The following is a 21,116-nucleotide window of genomic DNA, read 5'->3' on the forward strand; positions in this document are numbered from 1 at the left end:
AACCTATAGTGTCTAAGAAAGGTAGATGGAGAAGACCATGTGGCCGCCTTACAAATGTCTTCAATTGACACCTCTGATCTCTCTGCCCAGGATGTTGCCACTACTCGAGTGGAGTGAGCTTTTATACCTTCTGGGATCTCCATGCCACCTGCTGTATAAGCGAGAGAGATCTCCTGCCTGATCCATCTGGCTAGTGTGTTTTTAGATACTCTAAGACCCTTTCTAACTCCCTGGTAGGCTACAAATAAGGAGTTATCTTTTTTCCAGGTATCTGTAACTGAAATATATTTAAGAAGACATCTTCTTACATCTAAAGAATGAAAACTAAGTTCCTTATCATTAGTGGGATTAGAACAAAATGAAGGCAGGACCACCTCTTGTAACCTATAAAACTTTGAAGCCACTTTTGGAAGATAAAGGGGAACCACGGCCTCCTGGGCCAAAACGGGGCTATTAGGATGACTCGGGCCCTGTCTTCCCATATTTTCCTCAGAACTATAGGAATTAGATTTAGCGGGGGAAAGGCATAAGCGAGACTGAAGTGCCAGGAGATTAGAAGAGCGTCCACTGCATACGGGTTGTCCCTTGGATTTAAGGAACAGAACTGGTGTAGTTTTCTGTTTCCTCGGTCGGCAAAAAGATCTATTTCTGGACATCCCCATAATTGCACGATCTGATTGAAGATGGTCGGTTTTAGTGACCAGTCCCCCTGTCTGAGTCTGTTGCGGCTTAGATAGTCGGCCACGGTATTGAGTTTTCCCTTTATATGAAGAGCCGTAAGAGAAAGTAGGTGATTCTCGGCCATCTGAAAAATACGATCCGCGACCTCCATTAATGAACCGGACAGTGTACCTCCTTGATGGTTAATATAGGCTACGGTTACCTGGTTGTCTGAGAACAGCCTGACGTGTCGACCCTGTAGGGGTATAAGAAACCTATTTAAAGCCCGCGCTCTACTGCTAACAACTCTTTCAGATTGGAAGATGAATTTTGTTCAGACTGAGACCATAGTCCCTGGACCCAATTATTTTCCAAGTGTGCCCCCCATCCCTTGGGGCTAGCATCTGTAGTTATTATCCGTGTTACATGATTTGTCCAGGGAATCCCTCTACGTAGATTTGGTATGTGTGTCCACCAATTTAACAAACGAATAGTTTCAATAGACAGTGAAAATTTGTTGTCAAGATGAGCTCCTAGCCGACGAAAATTATGTAGGACATCCCACTGCAGTGTTCTGGTGTGATATTGAGCCCAGAGAACCGCCGGAATACAAGATGTAAGTGAACCCAATAGAGACATTGCACCTCTTACGGAGACTAATGGATTGCTGATCATTCGAGCGGCCAACCATTGAATACTATCCACCTTTGAATCTGGCAGGTGACATTCCTGCTGACTAGAGTCTATGATAAGACCCAAAAATTCTTGCGTTTTTACGGGCTGTAAATGAGACTTTTTGAGATTAATGATCCATCCTAATTTGTGCAACGCCGCTATCACCTTCTCTAATTAGTCTTTGCAATGTGACTCTGAATGTCCCACAATCAATAAATCATCTAAGTAGGGAATTATTAAGATGTTCTGTTTGTGAAGGTGCGCTATAACCTCTACCATGATTTTAGTAAAAACACGGGGTGCAACTGCAACACCAAAGGGAAGTGCCTGATATTGGAAGTGTTCTACTGTGCCCGCAAGTGAAACCGCCACCCTTAGAAAACGTTGATGATCTACATGGATTGGGACATGATAATAGGCGTCTTTTAACACTAGAACTACTGATGGAGTCATTTTGACTCCTTTTGTTTTTTATTTCTCTTCTGTGACTACATTTTTCAGAATTCCGGCTTGAAACTCGGTGACTTTTCCTCAAATATGATGTGAAAAAAGATTTTGTGAGAATAAATAATTTTGGTAAAAAATTTGCGCGTTTTTTTCAAAATTTACCAAGAACTACTGAAGGGAGTCATTTTGACTCCCTACTATATTTTGAGGTCCTTTTGTCACTAAATGTTGCTATAAAGTTTTGTGCATAATTTTTTCACTCTGTCTTATTTACCCTGATGTTCATATAGATGTAGTTCAATTTACATGTCAACTTTTCACATTTTCCTTGTGTTTTACCTGCTTGTATTACTGTGTAATGCTGAACAAAATAGCTTGTTTACTCTAGGCTCTTATCTTATGCTAATGAAGGGTGGTGTTTTTCTAAGGTCCTAGCAGGAGACAGTATTCTGGATAGTAACTTTACTTTCAGTTCAGCTGAAGAGACAAAGAGAACAGACGCAGACATACGAGCTCTGAAGACTCATACAGGTATGAATTGTTATGAAATAGTTTAGCTGTCTGTCAACTGATTCAGCCCACCTACTTTTGAAGGTGGCAGAACAGTTATTATTTCTTTTAGTTTTCATTTCATTTCTATTTTTCAGCAGGGAACTATATAGAATTATGGAATTTGTGAGGAATATGGAGAGAAGACGTTTGATAAAGCCTCAGGATATTCTGGCTACTTTGCAATCCATACCGGAGGATGAATCGGAATCCGAATTGCAGGAACATGTATTTGATTCTGACAGTGATGAAGATTTCATTCCTCAGAACATATCAAGTGAATCTGAAGACTCAGAAGGAACAAATCCAGAAGGTAAGTAGTTATGTGTATTTATTTGTTCTTCCACACACTGAGTTAGGGCCTGTGCACACTAGCAGAATTCTGGCTGAATAGCCATCTGGATATTCTTGCCGCAATACAGGCCGTACCTGCCCGCTCATGCCTGAAGCTCCGCTCCGAACCCCGGGCTGGAGCCGCTGTCAGGGACAGAGCAGCGCTTGCTTATGCGCGAGCACGGCTCCGTCCCAGACAGCGGCTCCAGCCCAGGGATCGGAGCGGAGCTTCAGGTATGAAACTCCGCTCTGTACCTGAGCGGGCAGGTACGGGCCGGATTGTGGTGAGAATATCCGGTCGGATATTCCGCCGCTAATCCAGCCAGTGTGCACGGACCCTTACAAAACAAAAATTCTAAATATTCATCAACTTTTTTCCAGATATTCCAAGCACATCAACTGGGGATCGGGCTCATGCAGTTATGTTGCCTCGTGACCATCCTCCTGGTCGTGGACAGAAAAAAATCAGCAAAACGTCCCAGAAATGAAAGAACAACAGATAACGATGGCGGCAAAGGTAATGCAACAACAAACACCAGAGAAGGCGAATCTGAAGGAATACTAGTTTCAGCGGATGGTATTCAATGGAAACCTGTTGAAATTGGACAACACTTGCCTGGTAGGCGTGACAGCCAAAATATTCTTCGAGAAGCACCTGGCCCTACAGGATACGCCAGAAGAAATATCATTATCGATAGTCCTTTGAGCGCATGGCGTTTATTTTTTGATTCATATATATTGACACATATAAAGAACTGTACGCTTGCAGAAGCATGCAGGAACAATAATTTACAGTTTACTCTATCTGATGAGGAGCTAGATGCATTCATTGCGATATTCTATGCTCGTGGAATATCTGGCACGAACCGTCACTCGATTAGCAGTATTTGGTGTAATGACTGGGGAATACCGTTTTGCAAAGCGATAATGTCTAGGGACCGCTTTGTTGAAATTATGAGGTTTCTCAGATTTGATGAGAAATCTACTCGATCGGAGAGACTGCAAACGGACAAGTTTGCTCTATTTTCTACTGTGTGGGACAGGTTTATTGCAAATTGTATTGCGTGTTACAAACCTGGCCCATACATAACGGTGGATGAGCAACTTTTCCCAAGCAAAACTAGGTGTCCATTCACGCAGTACATGCCTTCCAAACCAGATAAATATGGCCACAAATATTGGCTAGCTGTTGATAAGGAGAGCAAATATCTGGCAAATGGCTTCCCTTATCTAGGCAAAGATGACACACGCCGTGCTGAGGACCGTTTAGCTGACCATGTGGTAATGAAGTTATTGGACCCGTTTTTGAAAAAAGGTCGCAATGTTACAACCGATAATTATTTTACTTCAGTAAAATTAGCTAAACAGCTAAAAAGCAAAGGAACAACCATCGTGGGAACACTGAATAAGATAAGGCGAGAAGTGCCTAAAGAAATAAAATCCATGAAAGAGGAATTGTACAACACTAAAGTGTTTAGAAATGAAGACAATTTTACACTTACAGTATATCAAGGAAAGCCCAACAAAAATGTTGTCATTTTGAGTTCCGTCCATCCAGATGTTGTTGTTGCGTCTGATTCCGCTAAAAAAACTCCAGAAACGGTAAAGTTTTACAATGAAACAAAATATGGAGTAGATGTAGTGGATCAGATGGGACGAAAATATACCACACGAACATCCACAAGGAGATGGCCTGTTCATGCATTTGAAAATGCCTTAGACTTTGCGGGTATAAATGCATGTATAATATTCAAGGAGATTACCCACCAAAAAATGTCACGCAAGGCATTTTTGCAAACGCTTGTGAGAGAGTTGAGTGGTCCTTATGTCACAGATAGGGAAAAGGGTTCCACGTCCCAAGTTTCTACATGTTCAGAAGTGATGGTTCAAACAAAATTTTGCCACATCAAAGAAAAGTGCAAGAAAAATAGATCTGTCGGCAATTGTAAGACTTGTGGTAAGTCTTTGTGTGGGCAATGTACTGCCATAAATCAAAGGCAATGCCTAAAATGCGAAACACCAAATGTTTAGAAGGTGAATTCTGCGCCATATTTTCATTTTTATGCTCCTCCACCTACATTTTCTCTGCTTTTTGTTCTTCAGTTGTTGTTTATATGTGTGCACTTGAATAAAAAAAAATGTTTGAAAAACGTTTATTATAATTATTGTTATTTTCTGTAGAAAAATAAGAAAAGCAGAAAAAAACAATCAAAAGCATTACTGTTGGATCTCACAATAATAATACATTACAAAAAATATAATTATTAATAAATAACCACAAATGAAACTCTAAAAATAAACGAAAACAAGCAAGGAGTCAAAATGTCTCCTTTCAGTAGTTCTAGGTGGGGTCAGGAGTCCAGTAGTCCTAGTGTTAAATCTAAGACAACCATGAAGCAATTGTTAAAGAGAAGCTTTATTGCCGACTTTACAGACTTCATTTTGAAGGACGGAAGCAGCAAAAATTTATTCAGGCCTCTTAAGTTGATGATGGTACGAAATGATCCATCAGGTTTTTTGATCAGGAATAAAGGGGAATAGAACCCCTTACCTCTTTCTTCTGTGGGCACTTTAATCAGAACTCTTTTTTGCTGGAGTTCTTGAACTTCTGACTCCAGTGCCAATTGCCCTACAGGGGAAGAATGGATAGGCGTCAGTTTAAAATTGTCCTTAGAACTCGATAGAACTCGAACATTAGCCCTTTTCAATAATGCTGAGAATCCATGGGCTATTGGTGATCTGAATCCAGGTCGAGTAGAAGGCTAAAAGCCTACCCCCCACCTGGTCCTCCAGTCATTGTGGCTTCTTAAAGTCCCGAGAGGGATTAAACATAAATCCTCTACCTCTTCTTCTGTTACCGTCATATCTGGTTGAATCTCTGTTTGAATCTCTGTTTTAATCTCTGTTTGAATCTCTGTATGATCTTCTGTGATTGAACCAACCTCTGTTGTAATCCCATCTATAAAAGGGTCTTCTTAAGAAAGGAAATCGCTTCTTACTGTCACCCGCCTTTTCCAACAGTTTATCCAAAACTGTTCCAAACAAATGAGCTCCCTCACAGGGAATGCTGCACAGATTTGATCTGGCCTGCGTTAGACAGGGCTGAGGATCTGGCGGCCAATTTAACTGAATCCGCTGAAGCATCTAAAAGGAACGCTGCTGCATCCTGAATTATAGACATAGAAGATAAGATCTCATTTCTGGGAACTTTATCTTTGAGTTGATTCTCTAGGTGACTCAGCCACACCATTAATGACCGAGCTGTGCAAGTGGCTGCAATTGCTGGCCTCAGGGAACCCGCTGATGTTTCCCATGCACCCTTAAGGAAGACGTCAGCTTTCCTATCCAAAGGGTCCTTTAGATTTCCTAAATCTTCGAATGGAAGAGAGGTTCTTTTGCACGCCTTGGCCACTGCCACATCTAGTTTTGGGGCCTTGTCCCATGAGGATGAGGCTTCCTCCTCAAAGGATATCTCCTTGTGAACGCTGGTGGAAGTGAACCCTTCCTTTCAGGCTTTTTCCATTCCCTTGTTATCAATGTTTTCATTTTATCCACTACTGGAAAAGACCTTTGGGATTTCCGATCTATACCCCTGAACATTATGTCCTGAATGGAAAATTCTGACTGGGTCTCCTCAATCCCCATTGTGTTGTTGACTGCTTTAACTAGGTGGTTAACTCTATCGAGTGATAGACAGGCCTGGCTGGACTCTATATCCCCCGATGAGGAGGATGACGGGAAGGAATCTGAACTCAGTTCACCCGAGTCTGAACCTATATCTGAGACTGTTTTTGACATCTGCTTTCTGAGATCTGGATCTCAAGGAATCTCTGACTTCTTGTCTAACCATCTCTCAGCGTAGAAGTAAGGTCAGGGGCCTGTTCTTCAATTAAGAGTTGTATGCAGGATGTACATAATCTCCTCTTATGCCCATCCGGGAGCGGTTCCCCACACTCGGCACACTCCCTATGCTTGACTTTGGTACCACATTTTCTCCCCTAATAAGGAGAGAGGGAAAATAAGGAGGGATAACCGTCACTAAGTGAACTTTCACGTAGATCACTTACCCAGCCCTGCAGCAAATGTATTATGATCTGGTGGCCTAGGAGCAGCATGAGACGTACTCTGGAGAAGGTGGTATCTGTACTGACCGCGGACCCTGAACTTAACACCGCAACTAGAAGTAGCCGTGGGATGTACCTACTGATCCTAGACACCTCGACACAGCCGGAGGACTAATTAACCCTATAGATAGAAAAGGGAAAGCTATCTCGCCTCAGAGAAAATTCCCAAAGGATAGGCAGCCCCCCACAAATATTGACTGTGAGAGGAGAGGAAAAAACATACACAGGCAGAAAACAGAATTTAGCAAAGGAGGCCAATCTAGCTAAAATAGGAAAGATAGGACAGAGAACTATGCGGTCAGTATTAAAATACTAGGAAATTTCCACCACAGAAAATACAAAAAACTCCACATCTAACTAAAGACATGGAGGGCATATTTGCCTCTCCAGAGACTCCAGCTTGACTGCATAAATCCTTACACAGATTAAGCTGGACAAGAAAAAACATGAAATGCACTGAACAATAAGGCCCACAAAATGGGGGCTGCAAAACAAGCAGGACTTATCTTGATGAAAACACCAGGAAGCAGGAGAGACCATGAAGAGATGTGAATCCTCAGAAAACAATGGACAACTGGCACTCACTAAAGGGTGAAGCCAGACTAAATAGCCCAGTCCAGAGTGGACACACCTGATAACTGCTGTGAAGGACAGACAGCAGCGCTACCACTTATAACCACCGGAGGGAGCCCAAGAACAGAATTTACAACAGTACCCCCCCTTGAGGAGGGGTCACCAAACCCTCACCAGAGCCCCCAGGCCGATCAGGATGAGCCAAATGGAAGGCACGAACCAAATCGTCAGCATGAACATCAGAGGCAAGAACCCAAGAATTATCCTCCTGGCCATAACCCTTCCACTTGACAAGATACTGAAGCCTCCGCCTTGAAAAACGAGAATCCAAGATCTTCTCAACAACATACTCCAACTACCCATCAATCAACACCGGGGCAGGAGGATCAACAGAGTGAACGACGGGTACCACATATTTCCGCAACAAAGATCTATGAAAAACATTGTGGATGGAAAAAGAGGCTGGAAGGGCCAAACGAAAAGACACTGGATTGATAATCTCAGAAATCCTATAAGGACCAATAAACCGAGGCTTGAACTTAGGGGAAGAAACCTTCATAGGAACATGACGGGAAGACAACCAGACCAAATCCCCAACCCGAAGCCGGGAACCCACATGCCGCCGACGGTTAGCAAAACGCTGAGCCTCCTCCTGAGACAACACCAAATTGTCCACAACATGAGCCCAAATTTGCTGCAACCTGTCAACCACAGAGTCCACCCCAGGACAATCAGAAGGCTCAACCTGCCCAGAAGAAAAACGAGGATGAAACCCAGAATTACAAAAGAAAGGTGAAACCAAGGTAGCAGAACTAGCCCGATTATTAAGGGCAAACTCGGCCAATGGCAAGAAAGCCATCCAATCATCCTGATGGGCAGACACAAAGCATCTCAAATAAGTTTCCAAAGTCTGGTGAGTTCGCTCGGTTTGGCCATTTGTCTGAGGATGAAATGCGGAAGAAAAAGACAAATCAATGCCCAGCCTAGCACAAAAGGCCCGCCAAAACCTGGAAACAAACTGGCAACCTCTATCGGACACAATGTTCTCCGGAATGCCATACAAACGAACCACATGCTGAAAAAACAACGGAACCAACTCAGAAGAGGAAGGCAATTTAGGCAAAGGTACCAAATGAACCATCTTAGAAAACCGGTCACAAACCACCCAGATAACCGACATCCTCTGAGAAACCGGAAGATCCGAAATAAAATCCATAGAAATATGCGTCCAAGGCCTCTCAGGGACCGGCAAAGGCAAAAGCAACCCACTGGCGCGTGAGCAGCAAGGTTTGGCCCGGAGGACTGCACAAAGGAACGCACATCCCGTGACAAAGAAGGCCACCAAAATGACCTACTAACCAAATCTCTGGTACCAAAAATCCCAGGATGGCCAGCCAACACAGAACAGTGAACCTCAGAAATCACTTTGCTAGTCCATCTATCAGGAACAAACAGTTTCCCCACTGGACAGCGGTCAGGTTTATCAGCCTGAAATTCCTGAAGAACCCGTCGTAAATCAGGGGAGATGGCAGAAAGAATCACCTCCTCCTTCAGAATGCCGACCGGCTCAAGGACCCCAGGGGAATCAGGCAAAAAACTCCTAGAGAGGGCATCAGCCTTAACATTCTTAGAACCTGGAAGATACGAGACAACAAAATCAAATCGGGAGAAAAACAGGGACCATCGGGCCTGTCTAGGATTCAGCCATTTGGCAGACTCGAGGTAAATCAGATTCTTATGATCGGTCAAGACCACAATATGGTGCTTAGCCCCCTCAAGCCAATGTTGCCACTCCTCAAATGCCCACTTCATAGCCAACAACTCACGATTACCGACATCATAATTGCGTTCCGCAGGCGAAAACTTTCGAGAGAAGAAGGCACACGGTTTCATCAAGGAACCATCAGAATTCCTCTGAGACAAAACGGCCCATGCCCCAATCTCAGAAGCGTCAACCTCAACCTGAAAAGGAAGAGAAACATCCAGCTGACGCAACACAGGGGCAGAAGTAAATTGGCATTTAAGCTCCTGAAAGGCAGAAACGGCCGCAGAGGACCAATTCGTCACATCAGCGCCTTTCTTCGTCAAATCGGTCAGGGGTTTAACCACACTGGAGAAGTTTGCAATGAAACGGCGATAAAAATTGGCAAAGCCCAAAAATTTCTGAAGGCTCTTCACAGATGTGGGCTGGATCCAATCATGAATGGCCTGAACCTTATCCGGATCCATTTCTATAGATGAGGGAGAAAAAATGAAGCCCAAAAAAGAAACTTTCTGTACTCCAAAGAGGCACTTAGACCCCTTCACAAACAAGGCATTATCACGAAGGATCTGAAATACCATCCTGACTTGTTTCACATGAGACTCTCAATCATCCGAAAAAATCTAAATATCATCCAAATATACAATCAAGAATTTATCAAGATAATTCCGAAATATATCATGCATGAAGGACTGAAACACAGATGGAGCATTAGAGAGCCCGAATGGCATCACAAGGTATTCAAAATGGCCCTTGGGCGTATTAAACGCAGTTTTCCATTCGTCGCCCTGCTTAATACGAACAAGATTATATGCCCCTCGAAGGTCAATCTTAGTAAACCAACTAGCCCCCTTAATCCTGGCAAACAAATCAGAGAGCAAAGGCAAAGGGTATTGGAATTTGACCGTGATCTTATTCAAGAGGCGATAATCAATACAGGGTCTCAAGGAGCCGTCTTTTTTAGCAACAAAAAAGAAACCTGCTCCCAATGGAGAAGAAGATGGCCGAATATGCCCCTTTTCCAAAGACTCCTTAACATAACTCCGCATGGCGGCATGTTCTGGCACAGACAGGTTGAAAAGTCGGCCCTTAGGGAACTTGCAGCCTGGAATCAAGTCAATAGCACAATCACAGTCCCTATGCGGTGGAAGGGAACTGGACTTGGGCTCATCAAAAACATCCTGGAAATCTGACAAAAACTCAGGAACTTCAGAAGAGGGGGAGGAGGAAATTGACATCAAAGAAACGTCATCATGAACCCTCTGACAACCCCAACTAGTCACAGACATAGATTTCCAATCCAACACCGGATTATGCACCTGTAACCATGGAAACCCCAGCACAATAGCATCATGCAGATTATGCAACACCAGAAAACGACAATCTTCCTGATGGGCTGGCGCCATGCGCATGGTTAGCTGTGTCCAAAACTGAGGTTAATTTTTAGACAATGGTGTAGCATCAATGCCCCTCAAAGGGATAGGACTCTGCAAAGGCTGTAAGGGAAACCCACAACGTCTGGCAAATTCTAAGTCCATTAAATTTAACGCGGTGCCTGAATCCACAAATGCCATGACAGAAAATGACGATAATGAGCAGATCAGGGTCACAGATAACAGAAATTTAGGTTGTACAGTACTGATGGTAACGGAACTAGCGATTCTCTTGGCACGCTTATGGCAATCAGAAATAACATGAGCAGAATCGCCGCAGTAAAAACACAACCTATTCAGACGTCTGAATCCTTGTCGTTCAGCTCTAGACACAATCCTATCACATTTCATAGGCTCAGGACTCCGCTCAGAAGACAACGCCATAGTGTGCACAACTCTGCGCTCACGCAAGCGCCGATCAATTTGAATGGCCAAAGACATAGAATCACTCAGACCAGCAGGCATGGGGAACCCCACCATAACATCTTTAACGGATTCAGAAAGACCCTTTCTGAAAATTGCCGCCAAAGCATCCTCATTCCATTTAGTCAACACAGACCATTTTCTAAATTTCTGGCAATATAATTCTGCCGCTTCTTGACCCTGACACAGGGCCAACAATGTTTTCTCAGCATGCTCTACAGAGTTAGGTTCATCATACAATAATGCAAGCGCCTGAAAAAAGGTGTCTACATTAAGCAATGCTGGATTCCCAGGTTCCAGGGCAAATGCCCAATCCTGGGGGTCGCCACGCAACAGAGATATGAAATTTTAACCTGCTGGATGGGATCACCAGAGGAAAGGGGCTTCAGAGCGAAAAACAGTTTACAGTTATTTTAAAAGCTCAAAAATTTAGACCTGTCCCCAAAAAACAGATCAGGAGTTGGAATTCTAGGCTCTAAAACCGGAGTCTGAACGATATAATCAGAAATACCCTGTACTCTAGCAGCAAGTTGATCCACACGAGAAGCAAGTCCCTGAACATCCATGTCAGCTCCAAGCTCCTGAGCCACCCAGAGAAAAAGAGGGAAAAAAAAACACAACAGAGTACAGAAAAAAAAAATGGCTCAGCACTTTCTTTCCCTTCTTCTGAGATGCGGTTAACTCATTGTGGGCCAGTTGTACTGTTATGATCTGGTGGCCTAGGAGCAGCATGAGACGTACTCTGGAGAAGGTGGTATCTGTACTGACCGCGGACCCTGAACTTAACACCGCAACTAGAAGTAGCCGTGGGATGTACCTACTGATCCTAGACACCTCGACACAGCCGGAGGACTAATTAACCCTATAGATAGAAAAGGGAAAGCTATCTCGCCTCAGAGAAAATTCCCAAAGGATAGGCAGCCCCCCACAAATATTGACTGTGAGAGGAGAGGAAAAAACATACACAGGCAGAAAACAGAATTTAGCAAAGGAGGCCAATCTAGCTAAAATAGGAAAGATAGGACAGAGAACTATGCGGTCAGTATTAAAATACTAGGAAATTTCCACCACAGAAAATACAAAAAACTCCACATCTAACTAAAGACATGGAGGGCATATCTGCCTCTCCAGAGACTCCAGCTTGACTGCATAAATCCTTACACAGATTAAGCTGGACAAGAAAAAACATGAAATGCACTGAACAATAAGGCCCACAAAATGGGGGCTGCAAAACAAGCAGGACTTATCTTGATGAAAACACCAGGAAGCAGGAGAGACCATGAAGAGATGTGAATCCTCAGAAAACAATGGACAACTGGCACTCACTAAAGGGTGAAGCCAGACTAAATAGCCCAGTCCAGAGTGGACACCCCTGATAACTGCTGTGAAGGACAGACAGCAGCGCTACCACTTATAACCACCGGAGGGAGCCCAAGAACAGAATTCACAACACAAATAGTACCGTAGTTGGGGGGTCCTTTCTAGCCGGTGATTCTTTACGGCTTGAGGACTTGCTTGATCTTGCTTTTTGAGTCCCTTTAACTCCACCAGAGCGACTACCACCACTAGCACGCCGCTGGGAGATCACCCGAGACTCATCCGAATCTTGAAGCTGCTGCTGCTACTGAGTCTTGTCCGGCTGCGGTGCTCCTTCTGATGATTCCATTGTAAGAATGGGTCTGGAGCACCCTGCAGCCCTTGTACACTTCATTAAATAGCCCCACGGTACCGCCCCCGGATGGGGGTCAGCAGGATCTCCAGGTGGTCTGCTGGTATTGTAAACTTAAGGGGGCTGTTGTGAATTGGATTTCTTGGCTCCCTCTTGTGGTCACTAGTGACATGACACTTTGAGTTTCTTTCCTCAGCTTGGTTCCCACCTGGCTCGTTAGTCCAGGGGTGTTGCTATTTTAGCTTCCTGGATTTTCAGTCTGGTGCCTGGCATCGTTGTAATCAGTTCCTTTCTGTTTGCTCCTGTCTGCTGGTCCTGGTTCTTGCAAAATAAGCTAAGTCCTGCTTCCTTATTTTTTGGTTTTTTGCATTGCTCTTATTTTTTGTCCAGCTTGTACTAAAAGTGATTCCTGATTTTGCTGGAAGCTCTAGGGGGCTGATATTCTCCCCCCGGGCCGTTAGATGGTTCGGGGGTTCTTGAATATTCAGCGTGGAAATTTTGATAGGGTTTTTGCTGACCGTATAAGTCATCTTCCTATATTCTGCTATTAGTCAGTGGGCCTCTCTTTGCTGAAAACCTAGTTCATTCTTACGTTTGTCTTTTCTTCTTATCTCACCATTATTATTTGTTGGGGGCTTGTATCTAACTTTTGGGGTCTTTTCTCTGGAGGCAAGAAAGGTCTATCTTTTCCCTTCTAGGGTTAGTTAGTTCTCCGGCTGGCGCGAGACGTCTAGAACCAACGTAGGTACGTTCCCCGGCTGCTGCTATTTGTGGTGCTAGGATCAGGTATACGGTCAGCCTAGTTACCGCTGCCCTATGAGCTGGTTTTTGTGTTTGCAGACTTGGTAATAACTTCTGAGACCCTCTGCCATTGGGGTCATAACAGTATGCCAGGCCGAAGGTGAATGTTTAATGCATTGCAGAAGTGAGATAATAAGAAAGGAAATTCTGAGGTTTTGTTTTTTTTTTCTCCTCTTTCTTCCTCCCCTTTACCTCTGAGTGGCTTGAGCTTGCTGCAGACATGAATATCCAGACTTTGATTACTAGTGTGGATCAGCTTGCTGCTTGTGTGCAAGGCATTCAAGATTTTGTTACCAGTAGTCCTATGTCTGAACCTAAAATACCTATTCCTGAACTGTTCTCTGGAGACCGATTTAAGTTTAGGAATTTCAGGGATAATTGTAAATTGTTTCTATCTCTGAGACCCCGTTCGTCTGGAGACTCAGCTCAGCAAGTTAAAATTGTTATCTCTTTCTTGCGGGGCGACCCTCAGGATTGGGCTTTCTCGTTAGCGCCAGGAGATCCGGCATTGGCAAATATTGATGCGTTATTCTGGCGCTCGGGTTGCTTTACGAGGAACCCAATCTTGAAATTCAGGCAGAAAAAGCCTTGCTGGCTATCTCTCAGGGCCAGGAGGAAGCTGAAGTGTATTGCCAAAAATTTCGGAAATGGTCCGTGCTTACTCAGTGGAATGAGTGTGCTCTGGCCGCAAATTTCAGAAATGGCCTTTCTGAAGCCATTAAGAATGTGATGGTGGGTTTCTCCATTCCTACAAGTCTGAATGATTCCATGGCGCTGGCTATTCAAATTGACCGGCGTTTGCGGGAGCGCACAGCCGCTAATCCTCTGGTGGTGTTGTCTGAACAAACACCTGATTTAATGCAATGTGGTAGAATTCAGACTAGAAATGAACGGAAAAATCATAGACGTCAGAATGGGTTGTGTTTTTACTGTGGTGATTCTACACATGTTATATCAGCATGCTCTAAACGCCTAACAAGGGTTGTTAGTCCTGTCGCCATTGGTAATTTGCAACCTAAATTTATTTTGTCTGTGACTTTAATTTGCTCATTGTCTTCCTACCCTGTTATGGCGTTTGTGGATTCAGGTGCTGCCCTGAGTCTTATGGATCTGTCATTCGCTAAGCGCTGTGGTTTTGTTCTTGAGCCGTTGGTAAATCCTATCCCTCTTAGAGGTATTGATGCTACGCCATTGGCGGAAAATAAGCCGCAGTTTTGGACACAGGTAACCATGTGCATGACTCCTGAACATCGGGAGGTGATTCGTTTTCTTGTTCTGCATAAAATGCATGATTTGGTCGTTTTGGGTCTGCCATGGTTACAGACCCATAATCCAGTCCTGGATTGGAAGGCAATGTCTGTGTCAAGTTGGGGCTGTCAGGGAATTCATGGTGATTCCCCGCCGGTGTCTATTGCTTCCTCTACTCCTTCGGAAGTTCCTGAGTATTTGTCTGATTATCAGGATGTATTCAGCGAGTCCAGGTCCAGTGCTCTTCCTCCTCATAGGGACTGTGACTGCGCTATAGATTTGATTCCAGGTAGTAAATTTCCTAAGGGAAGATTATTTAATCTGTCTGTACCTGAGCATACCGCAATGCGTTCGTATATCAAGGAGTCTCTGGAGAAGGGGCATATTCGTCCATCCTCTTCCCCTCTTGGTGCGGGATTCTTCTTTGTGGCCAAGAAGGACGGATCTTTGAGACCTTGTATAGACTATCGGCTTCTGAATAAAATCACTGTTAAATTTCAGTATCCTTTGCCTCTGTTGTCGGACTTGTTTGCCCGGATTAAGGGTGCTAAGTGGTTCACCAAGATAGATCTTCGTGGTGCGTACAACCTTGTGCGCATTAAGCAAGGAGATGAATGGAAAACTGCATTTAATACGCCCGAAGGTCATTTTGAGTACTTGGTGATGCCTTTTGGGCTCTCTAATGCTCCTTCAGTGTTTCAGTCCTTTATGCATGATGTCTTCCGGAAGTATCTGGATAAATTTATGATTGTTTATCTGGATGATATTCTGTTTTTTTCTGATGATTGGGACTCCCATGTAAAGCAGGTCAGGATGGTGTTTCAGGTTTTGCGTGAGAATGCTTTGTTTGTTAAGGGCTCAAAGTGTCTCTTTGGAGTACAGAAGGTTCCCTTTTTGGGTTTTATTTTTTCCCCTTCTGCGGTGGAGATGGACCCAGTCAAGGTCCGAGCTATTCATGATTGGACTCAACCCACGTCAGTTAAGAGTCTTCAGAAGTTCTTGGGTTTTGCTAACTTCTACCGTCGTTTTATCGCTAACTTTTCTAGCGTTGTTAAACCTTTGACGGATATGACCAAGAAAGGTTCTGATGTTGCTAACTGGGCTCCTGCAGCCGTGGAAGCTTTCCAAGAGCTGAAGCGCCGGTTTACTTCGGCGCCTGTTTTGTGCCAGCCTGATGTCTCACTTCCCTTTCAGGTTGAAGTGGATGCTTCTGAGATCGGGGCAGGGGCCGTTTTGTCGCAGAGAGGCCCTGGTTGCTCTGTAATGAGACCATGTGCTTTTTTTTCTAGGAAGTTTTCGCCTGCTGAGCGGAATTATGATGTTGGCAATCGGGAGTTGTTGGCCATGAAGTGGGCATTTGAGGAGTGGCGTCATTGGCTCGAGGGTGCTAAGCATCGTGTGGTGGTCTTGACTGATCACAAAAATCTGATGTATCTCGAGTCTGCTAAACGCCTGAATCCTAGACAGGCCCGTTGGTCATTGTTTTTCTCCCGTTTTGACTGTGGTCTCGTATTTACCAGGTTCAAAGAATGTGAAGGCTGATGCTCTTTCAAGGAGCTTTGTGCCTGACTCTCCTGGAGTCTCAGAGCCAGCTGGTATTCTTAAAGAGGGAGTAATCTTGTCAGCCATTTCTCCGGATTTGCGACGTGTGTTGCAGAGATTTCAGGCTGGTAGACCTGACTCTTGTCCACCTGACAGACTGTTTGTTCCTGATAAATGGACCAGCAGAGTCATTTCCGAGGTTCATTCCTCGGTGTTGGCAGGGCATCCGGGGATTTTTGGCACCAGAGATTTGGTGGCTAGGTCCTTTTGGTGGCCTTCCTTGTCACGGGATGTGCGGTCATTTGTGCAGTCCTGTGGGACTTGTGCTCGAGCTAAGCCTTGCTGTTCTCGTGCCAGCTGGTTGCTCTTGCCCTTGCCTGTCCCGAAGAGGCCTTGGACACACATTTCCATGGATTTCATTTCGGATCTTCCGGTGTCTCAGGGCATGTCTGTCATCTGGGTGGTATGTGATCGCTTTTCCAAGATGGTCCATTTGGTGTCTTTGCCTAAGCTGCCTTCCTCTTCCGATCTGGTTCCTTTATTCTTTCAGAATGTGGTTCGTTTGCACGGCATTCCTGAGAATATCGTGTCTGACAGAGGATCCCAGTTTGTTTCCAGGTTCTGGCGATCCTTTTGTGCTAAGATGGGCATTGATTTGTCGTTTTCATCTGCCTTTCATCCTCAGACTAATGGCCAAACGGAGCGAACAAATCAGAGGAGGCTTATTTGAGGTGTTTTGTTTCTGCAGATCAGGATGATTGGGTGACCGTCTTGCCATTGGCTGAGTTTGCCCTTAATAATCGGGCTAGTTCCGCTACTTTGGTTTCGCCATTTTTCTGCAACTCTGGTTTTCATCCTCGTTTTTCCTCGGGACATGTTGAGCCCTCTGACTGTCCTGGGGTAGATTCTGTGGTGCATAGGTTGCAGCGGATCTGGAATCATGTGGTGGACAACTTAAAGTTGTCACAGGAGAAGGCTCAGCGTTTTGCCAACCGCCGGCGCGGTGTGGGTGCCCGACTTCGTGTTGGGGATTTGGTGTGGCTGTCTTCTCGGTTTGTTCCTATGAAGGTATCCTCTCCTAAATTTAAGCCTCGCTTCATCGGTCCTTATAAGATTTTGGAAATCCTTAATCCAGTGTCCTTTCGCTTGGATCTTCCGGTGTCGTTTGCCATTCACAACGTGTTCCATAGGTCTTTGTTGCGGCGCTACGTTGTGCCTGTGCTTCCTTCTGTTGAGCCTCCTGCTCCGGTGTTGGTTGAGGGCGAGTTGGAGTACGTGGTGGAGAAGATCTTGGATTCTCGTCTCTCCAGACGGAGGCTTCAGTATCTGGTCAAGTGGAAGGGCTATGGTCAGGAGGATAATTCCTGGGTGGTCGCCTCTGATGTTCATGCGGCCGATTTGGTTTGTGCCTTTCACTCTGCTCATCCTGGTCGTCCTGGTGGTCTTGGTGAGGGTTCGGTGACCCCTCCTTAAGGGGGGGGTACTGTTGTGAATTGGATTTCTTGGCTCCCTCTTGTGGTCACTAGCGACATGACACTTTGAGTTTCTTTCCTCAGCTTGGTTCCCACCTGGCTCGTTAGTCCAGGGGTGTTGCTATTTTAGCTTCCTGGATTTTCAGTCTGGTGCCTGGCATCGTTGTAATCAGTTCCTTTCTGTTTGCTCCTGTCTGCTGGTCCTGGTTCTTGCAAAATAAGCTAAGTCCTGCTTCCTTATTTTTTGTTTTTTTGCATTGCTCTTATTTTTTGTCCAGCTTGTACTAAAAGTGATTCCTGATTTTGCTGGAAGCTCTAGGGGGCTGATATTCTCCCCCCAGGCCGATAGACGGTTCGGGGGTTCTTGAATATTCAGCGTGGAAATTTTGATAGGGTTTTTGCTGACCGTATAAGTCATCTTCCTATATTCTGCTATTAGTCAGTGGGCCTCTCTTTGCTGAAAACCTAGTTCATTCTTACGTTTGTCTTTTCTTCTTACCTCACCGTTATTATTTGTTGGTGGCTTGTATCTAACTTTTGGGGTCTTTTCTCTGGAGGCAAGAAAGGTCTATCTTTTCCCTTCTAGGGTTAGTTAGTTCTCCGGCTGGCGCGAGACGTCTAGAACCAACGTAGGTACGTTCCCCGGCTGCTGCTATTTGTGGTGCTAGGATCAGGTATACGGTCAGCCTAGTTACCGCTGCCCTATGAGCTGGTTTTTGTGTTTGCAGACTTGGTAATAACTTCTGAGACCCTCTGCCATTGGGGTCATAACAGGGGGCGTGTTCTCCCTTCACAAGCCCGCACCCCCGTCGCCGCCAGAGAAAACCTCCGTCCCCTCCTGGGCCCAAGCCTCAGCTCGGATGCTGGAGCGCCATTATCGGCTGGAACAGCGCTACTGCGCATGCGCTGCCACGTCATCGGGCCGCGCCGCCCAGTCGCATCACTGGACACGCCCCTTCTGGTCGCGACTGCAGCATTGCAAGCCGACACGCGACCGAGGATGCCAGCACTGCCCGGACCGACGCGGACGCCCACAGCAGGCAGCGGATAGACTCCAGAGGTCCCAGCAGGCGCAGCCAGTGAGGAGAGCCCCTATACTCACCAGGTACTCGCAGCGATGGACCACACCGGAAGCTAGCCTTCTTTACCTAAAGCTGCTTCCCCTGCTGTCACCGACACCACTCAGTTTCCCTGAGGTGTGGTGCTTCCAGCATCCTGAACAGGCCGAGGTAGGGGAAAGCCGCTACCTGCATCGGTCTGTCAGGAGCGGGATAGCTTCTTTTTCTTTGACCTTCTTCTAAGGCCTGCCTGAAGAGGTTCCCCTGTCAGGGACAGGAAACCAACTGATGTGGGTTAGAGTTAGAGGTACCGCCCTTTTATGTCTGTAGAAAATTTCCTACAGCAAACCACGGAGTATATATCCACCCACAAGACTCAATATAAAATCGTAACAACTCTTTATTTGAGAATATATATAAACAATAAAACACTTGACAGACAGGTTACATTAATAGTACGTGTATGGCGGACACGAGGACACTCACAGTGGCACCAGGGAGACAGAAAAAGCCAGTGATTGACCAGGACAGGTGAGAACCATCATGAGGTATATCGTGTATCATTTAAAGTGCATAGTGCAGATGGACATCACCACTACCTGGTAAATCACTAAATGTATTAATATACCACCATCTACATATAATTTAATAGCAGGCAATCATGTAAATGTGTATGGCACAAGTATCCAACCAAGTATACTGCCATTCCTATTTATTAGACATAGAGGTCAGTACACAGTGACAAAAGAAGGCTTAGCCTGTCTTACCCAAATATCTCGGTGCTGGTGTCAGTCCGGCGGCCCCGACGCGCGTTTCGCGTTAGGCTTCCTCGGGGGGTCCCTGAAGGGCGGATCCCCTCTGTTGTAGTGCTGTCATGGCGACTGAATAAAAGCCGCTTTCAGAGATTGACAGCGGCATTTAACATGTTAACAGCTGCGGGTGGATTGCCATTCACCCATCGTTGTAGTGGGCAAATCAGCTGTAATGTGCCAGGACACAACCTATGATGTACCTATAAGTCATAGGTCGTGAAGGGGCTAAACTACAGCAAGGCATGGATCTGGTCCAAAAAAGGTATCATTTTGGGACAGTTTATGCAATTTAAGTATCATGCAAAGTCTGAAACTACTCTGTATGGTTAAATAGTCTGCTGTTTACCACTGCTTAAAATCTGTTTGCCTCCAGCCAGGTATGTTGAGGACACTTTAACATTAAAAATGCTGTGTTTGCATTTCAAAGTTCAAATCGAGTTCAGAAGACTCCAAGATCAACTGAAAGTGTTACACAAATATTTTCCAGGCAAGTAGAAGCTTTCTGGTTATGCAATGAATTTATTCGATACAAATTGAATTTATGGCGAAAATTTGGCAAAGCTGTGAAATTTGCATTTCAACTAATTCCCACATCCCTAGTATGCATGTAAAACAATAAGAAGATAGAAGAAACAAAGGGAGACATTGGAGTTAAAACATTTGAATCGAGGAATTTTCCTTCTCCTTTTGGAAATTGCTACACCAAATTGAATCTTGCACTATGCCAGAAAAGGCTGTGGGCAGCATTTTTAAATTTACTAAAACTCTTTGAGAGTTTTGTCTCATAGCAAAACCTAGCCAGTTTACTCTGCACTTTTATAGTTGTACTTACGTGGTCTTTTTCTCATTACATTTTTTTAAAAAGGTTGTTTTATAGGATCTTTTGAATTAGTTAGTTAAGTGAACTTCCAAGTGAAAACTTTGCAATGCTCTTAGATATTCTCATGCTGTACCTTTATCAAGTCTTTTCCTTTCCAGCTCTGCTATGTGTGGTACTATTTTACTGTGAAGAATTTGTCATTGCCATTTTACAGATGCAGTGAAGCAACAGCCCTGTCTCAGTCTTTTTATCTACAAGTGTTGTAGCCAATATAACCGGTTTTGCTTATCTCTCCACCACTCAGACAAAAGGATAGTAAGTAAATGGAGTTCACTGATGCAATTCCAAACTTTGCAGTGGGGACAGTGGGGTATCATTCGTGTATCACATCCCAATATGGAGAATGAGCATTTGAAAATGAAAGATATTAGGCTGGATTCACATTGCATTTTGGCCACACATTTGTAGCTCTGTAGAGGCCTATGTTTGAAACCGTAATGCGGAACCGTAGCTATAATGAGGCCGACTGAATCACGTAGTGCTTAGTCTGTCCTTAAATTTGTCAGTGTCTGCCTTTTTGAAGTTATAATTAGTGATGAACGAGTGTACTCGTTTCTCGGGTTTTCCCGAGCACGCTCGGGTGACATCCGAGTATTTGTTATTGTTCGGAGATAAAGTTTTCATCGCCTCAGTTGCATGATTTACGGCTTCCAGA

The 21,116-nt window shown here is 44.8% G+C and overlaps 1 protein-coding gene across 2 annotated transcripts; it reads left to right on the forward strand.

The window, feature by feature from the left end:
• Nucleotides 1-1,759: 1,759 nt before the first annotated feature.
• LOC143773500 (uncharacterized) lies at nucleotides 1,760-4,310 on the forward strand. Of its 2 annotated transcripts, XM_077260925.1 has the most exons (3): nucleotides 1,760-2,313; nucleotides 2,430-2,644; nucleotides 3,046-4,310. In XM_077260925.1, exons 2-3 carry the CDS (start codon nucleotides 2,449-2,451, stop codon nucleotides 3,150-3,152), a joined length of 303 nt encoding a protein of 100 aa, XP_077117040.1. In that variant the 5' UTR covers nucleotides 1,760-2,313; nucleotides 2,430-2,448; the 3' UTR covers nucleotides 3,153-4,310. The 2 variants fall into 2 exon arrangements, with proteins under 2 accessions (XP_077117040.1, XP_077117041.1); XM_077260926.1 differs by lacking the exon at nucleotides 1,760-2,313 and having other exon boundaries at nucleotides 2,354-2,644.
• Nucleotides 4,311-21,116: the final 16,806 nt, after the last annotated feature.

Source organism: Ranitomeya variabilis, chromosome 5 (genome assembly GCF_051348905.1).
Source record: "Ranitomeya variabilis isolate aRanVar5 chromosome 5, aRanVar5.hap1, whole genome shotgun sequence".
In the NCBI taxonomy this organism is placed as follows: domain Eukaryota; kingdom Metazoa; phylum Chordata; class Amphibia; order Anura; family Dendrobatidae; genus Ranitomeya; species Ranitomeya variabilis.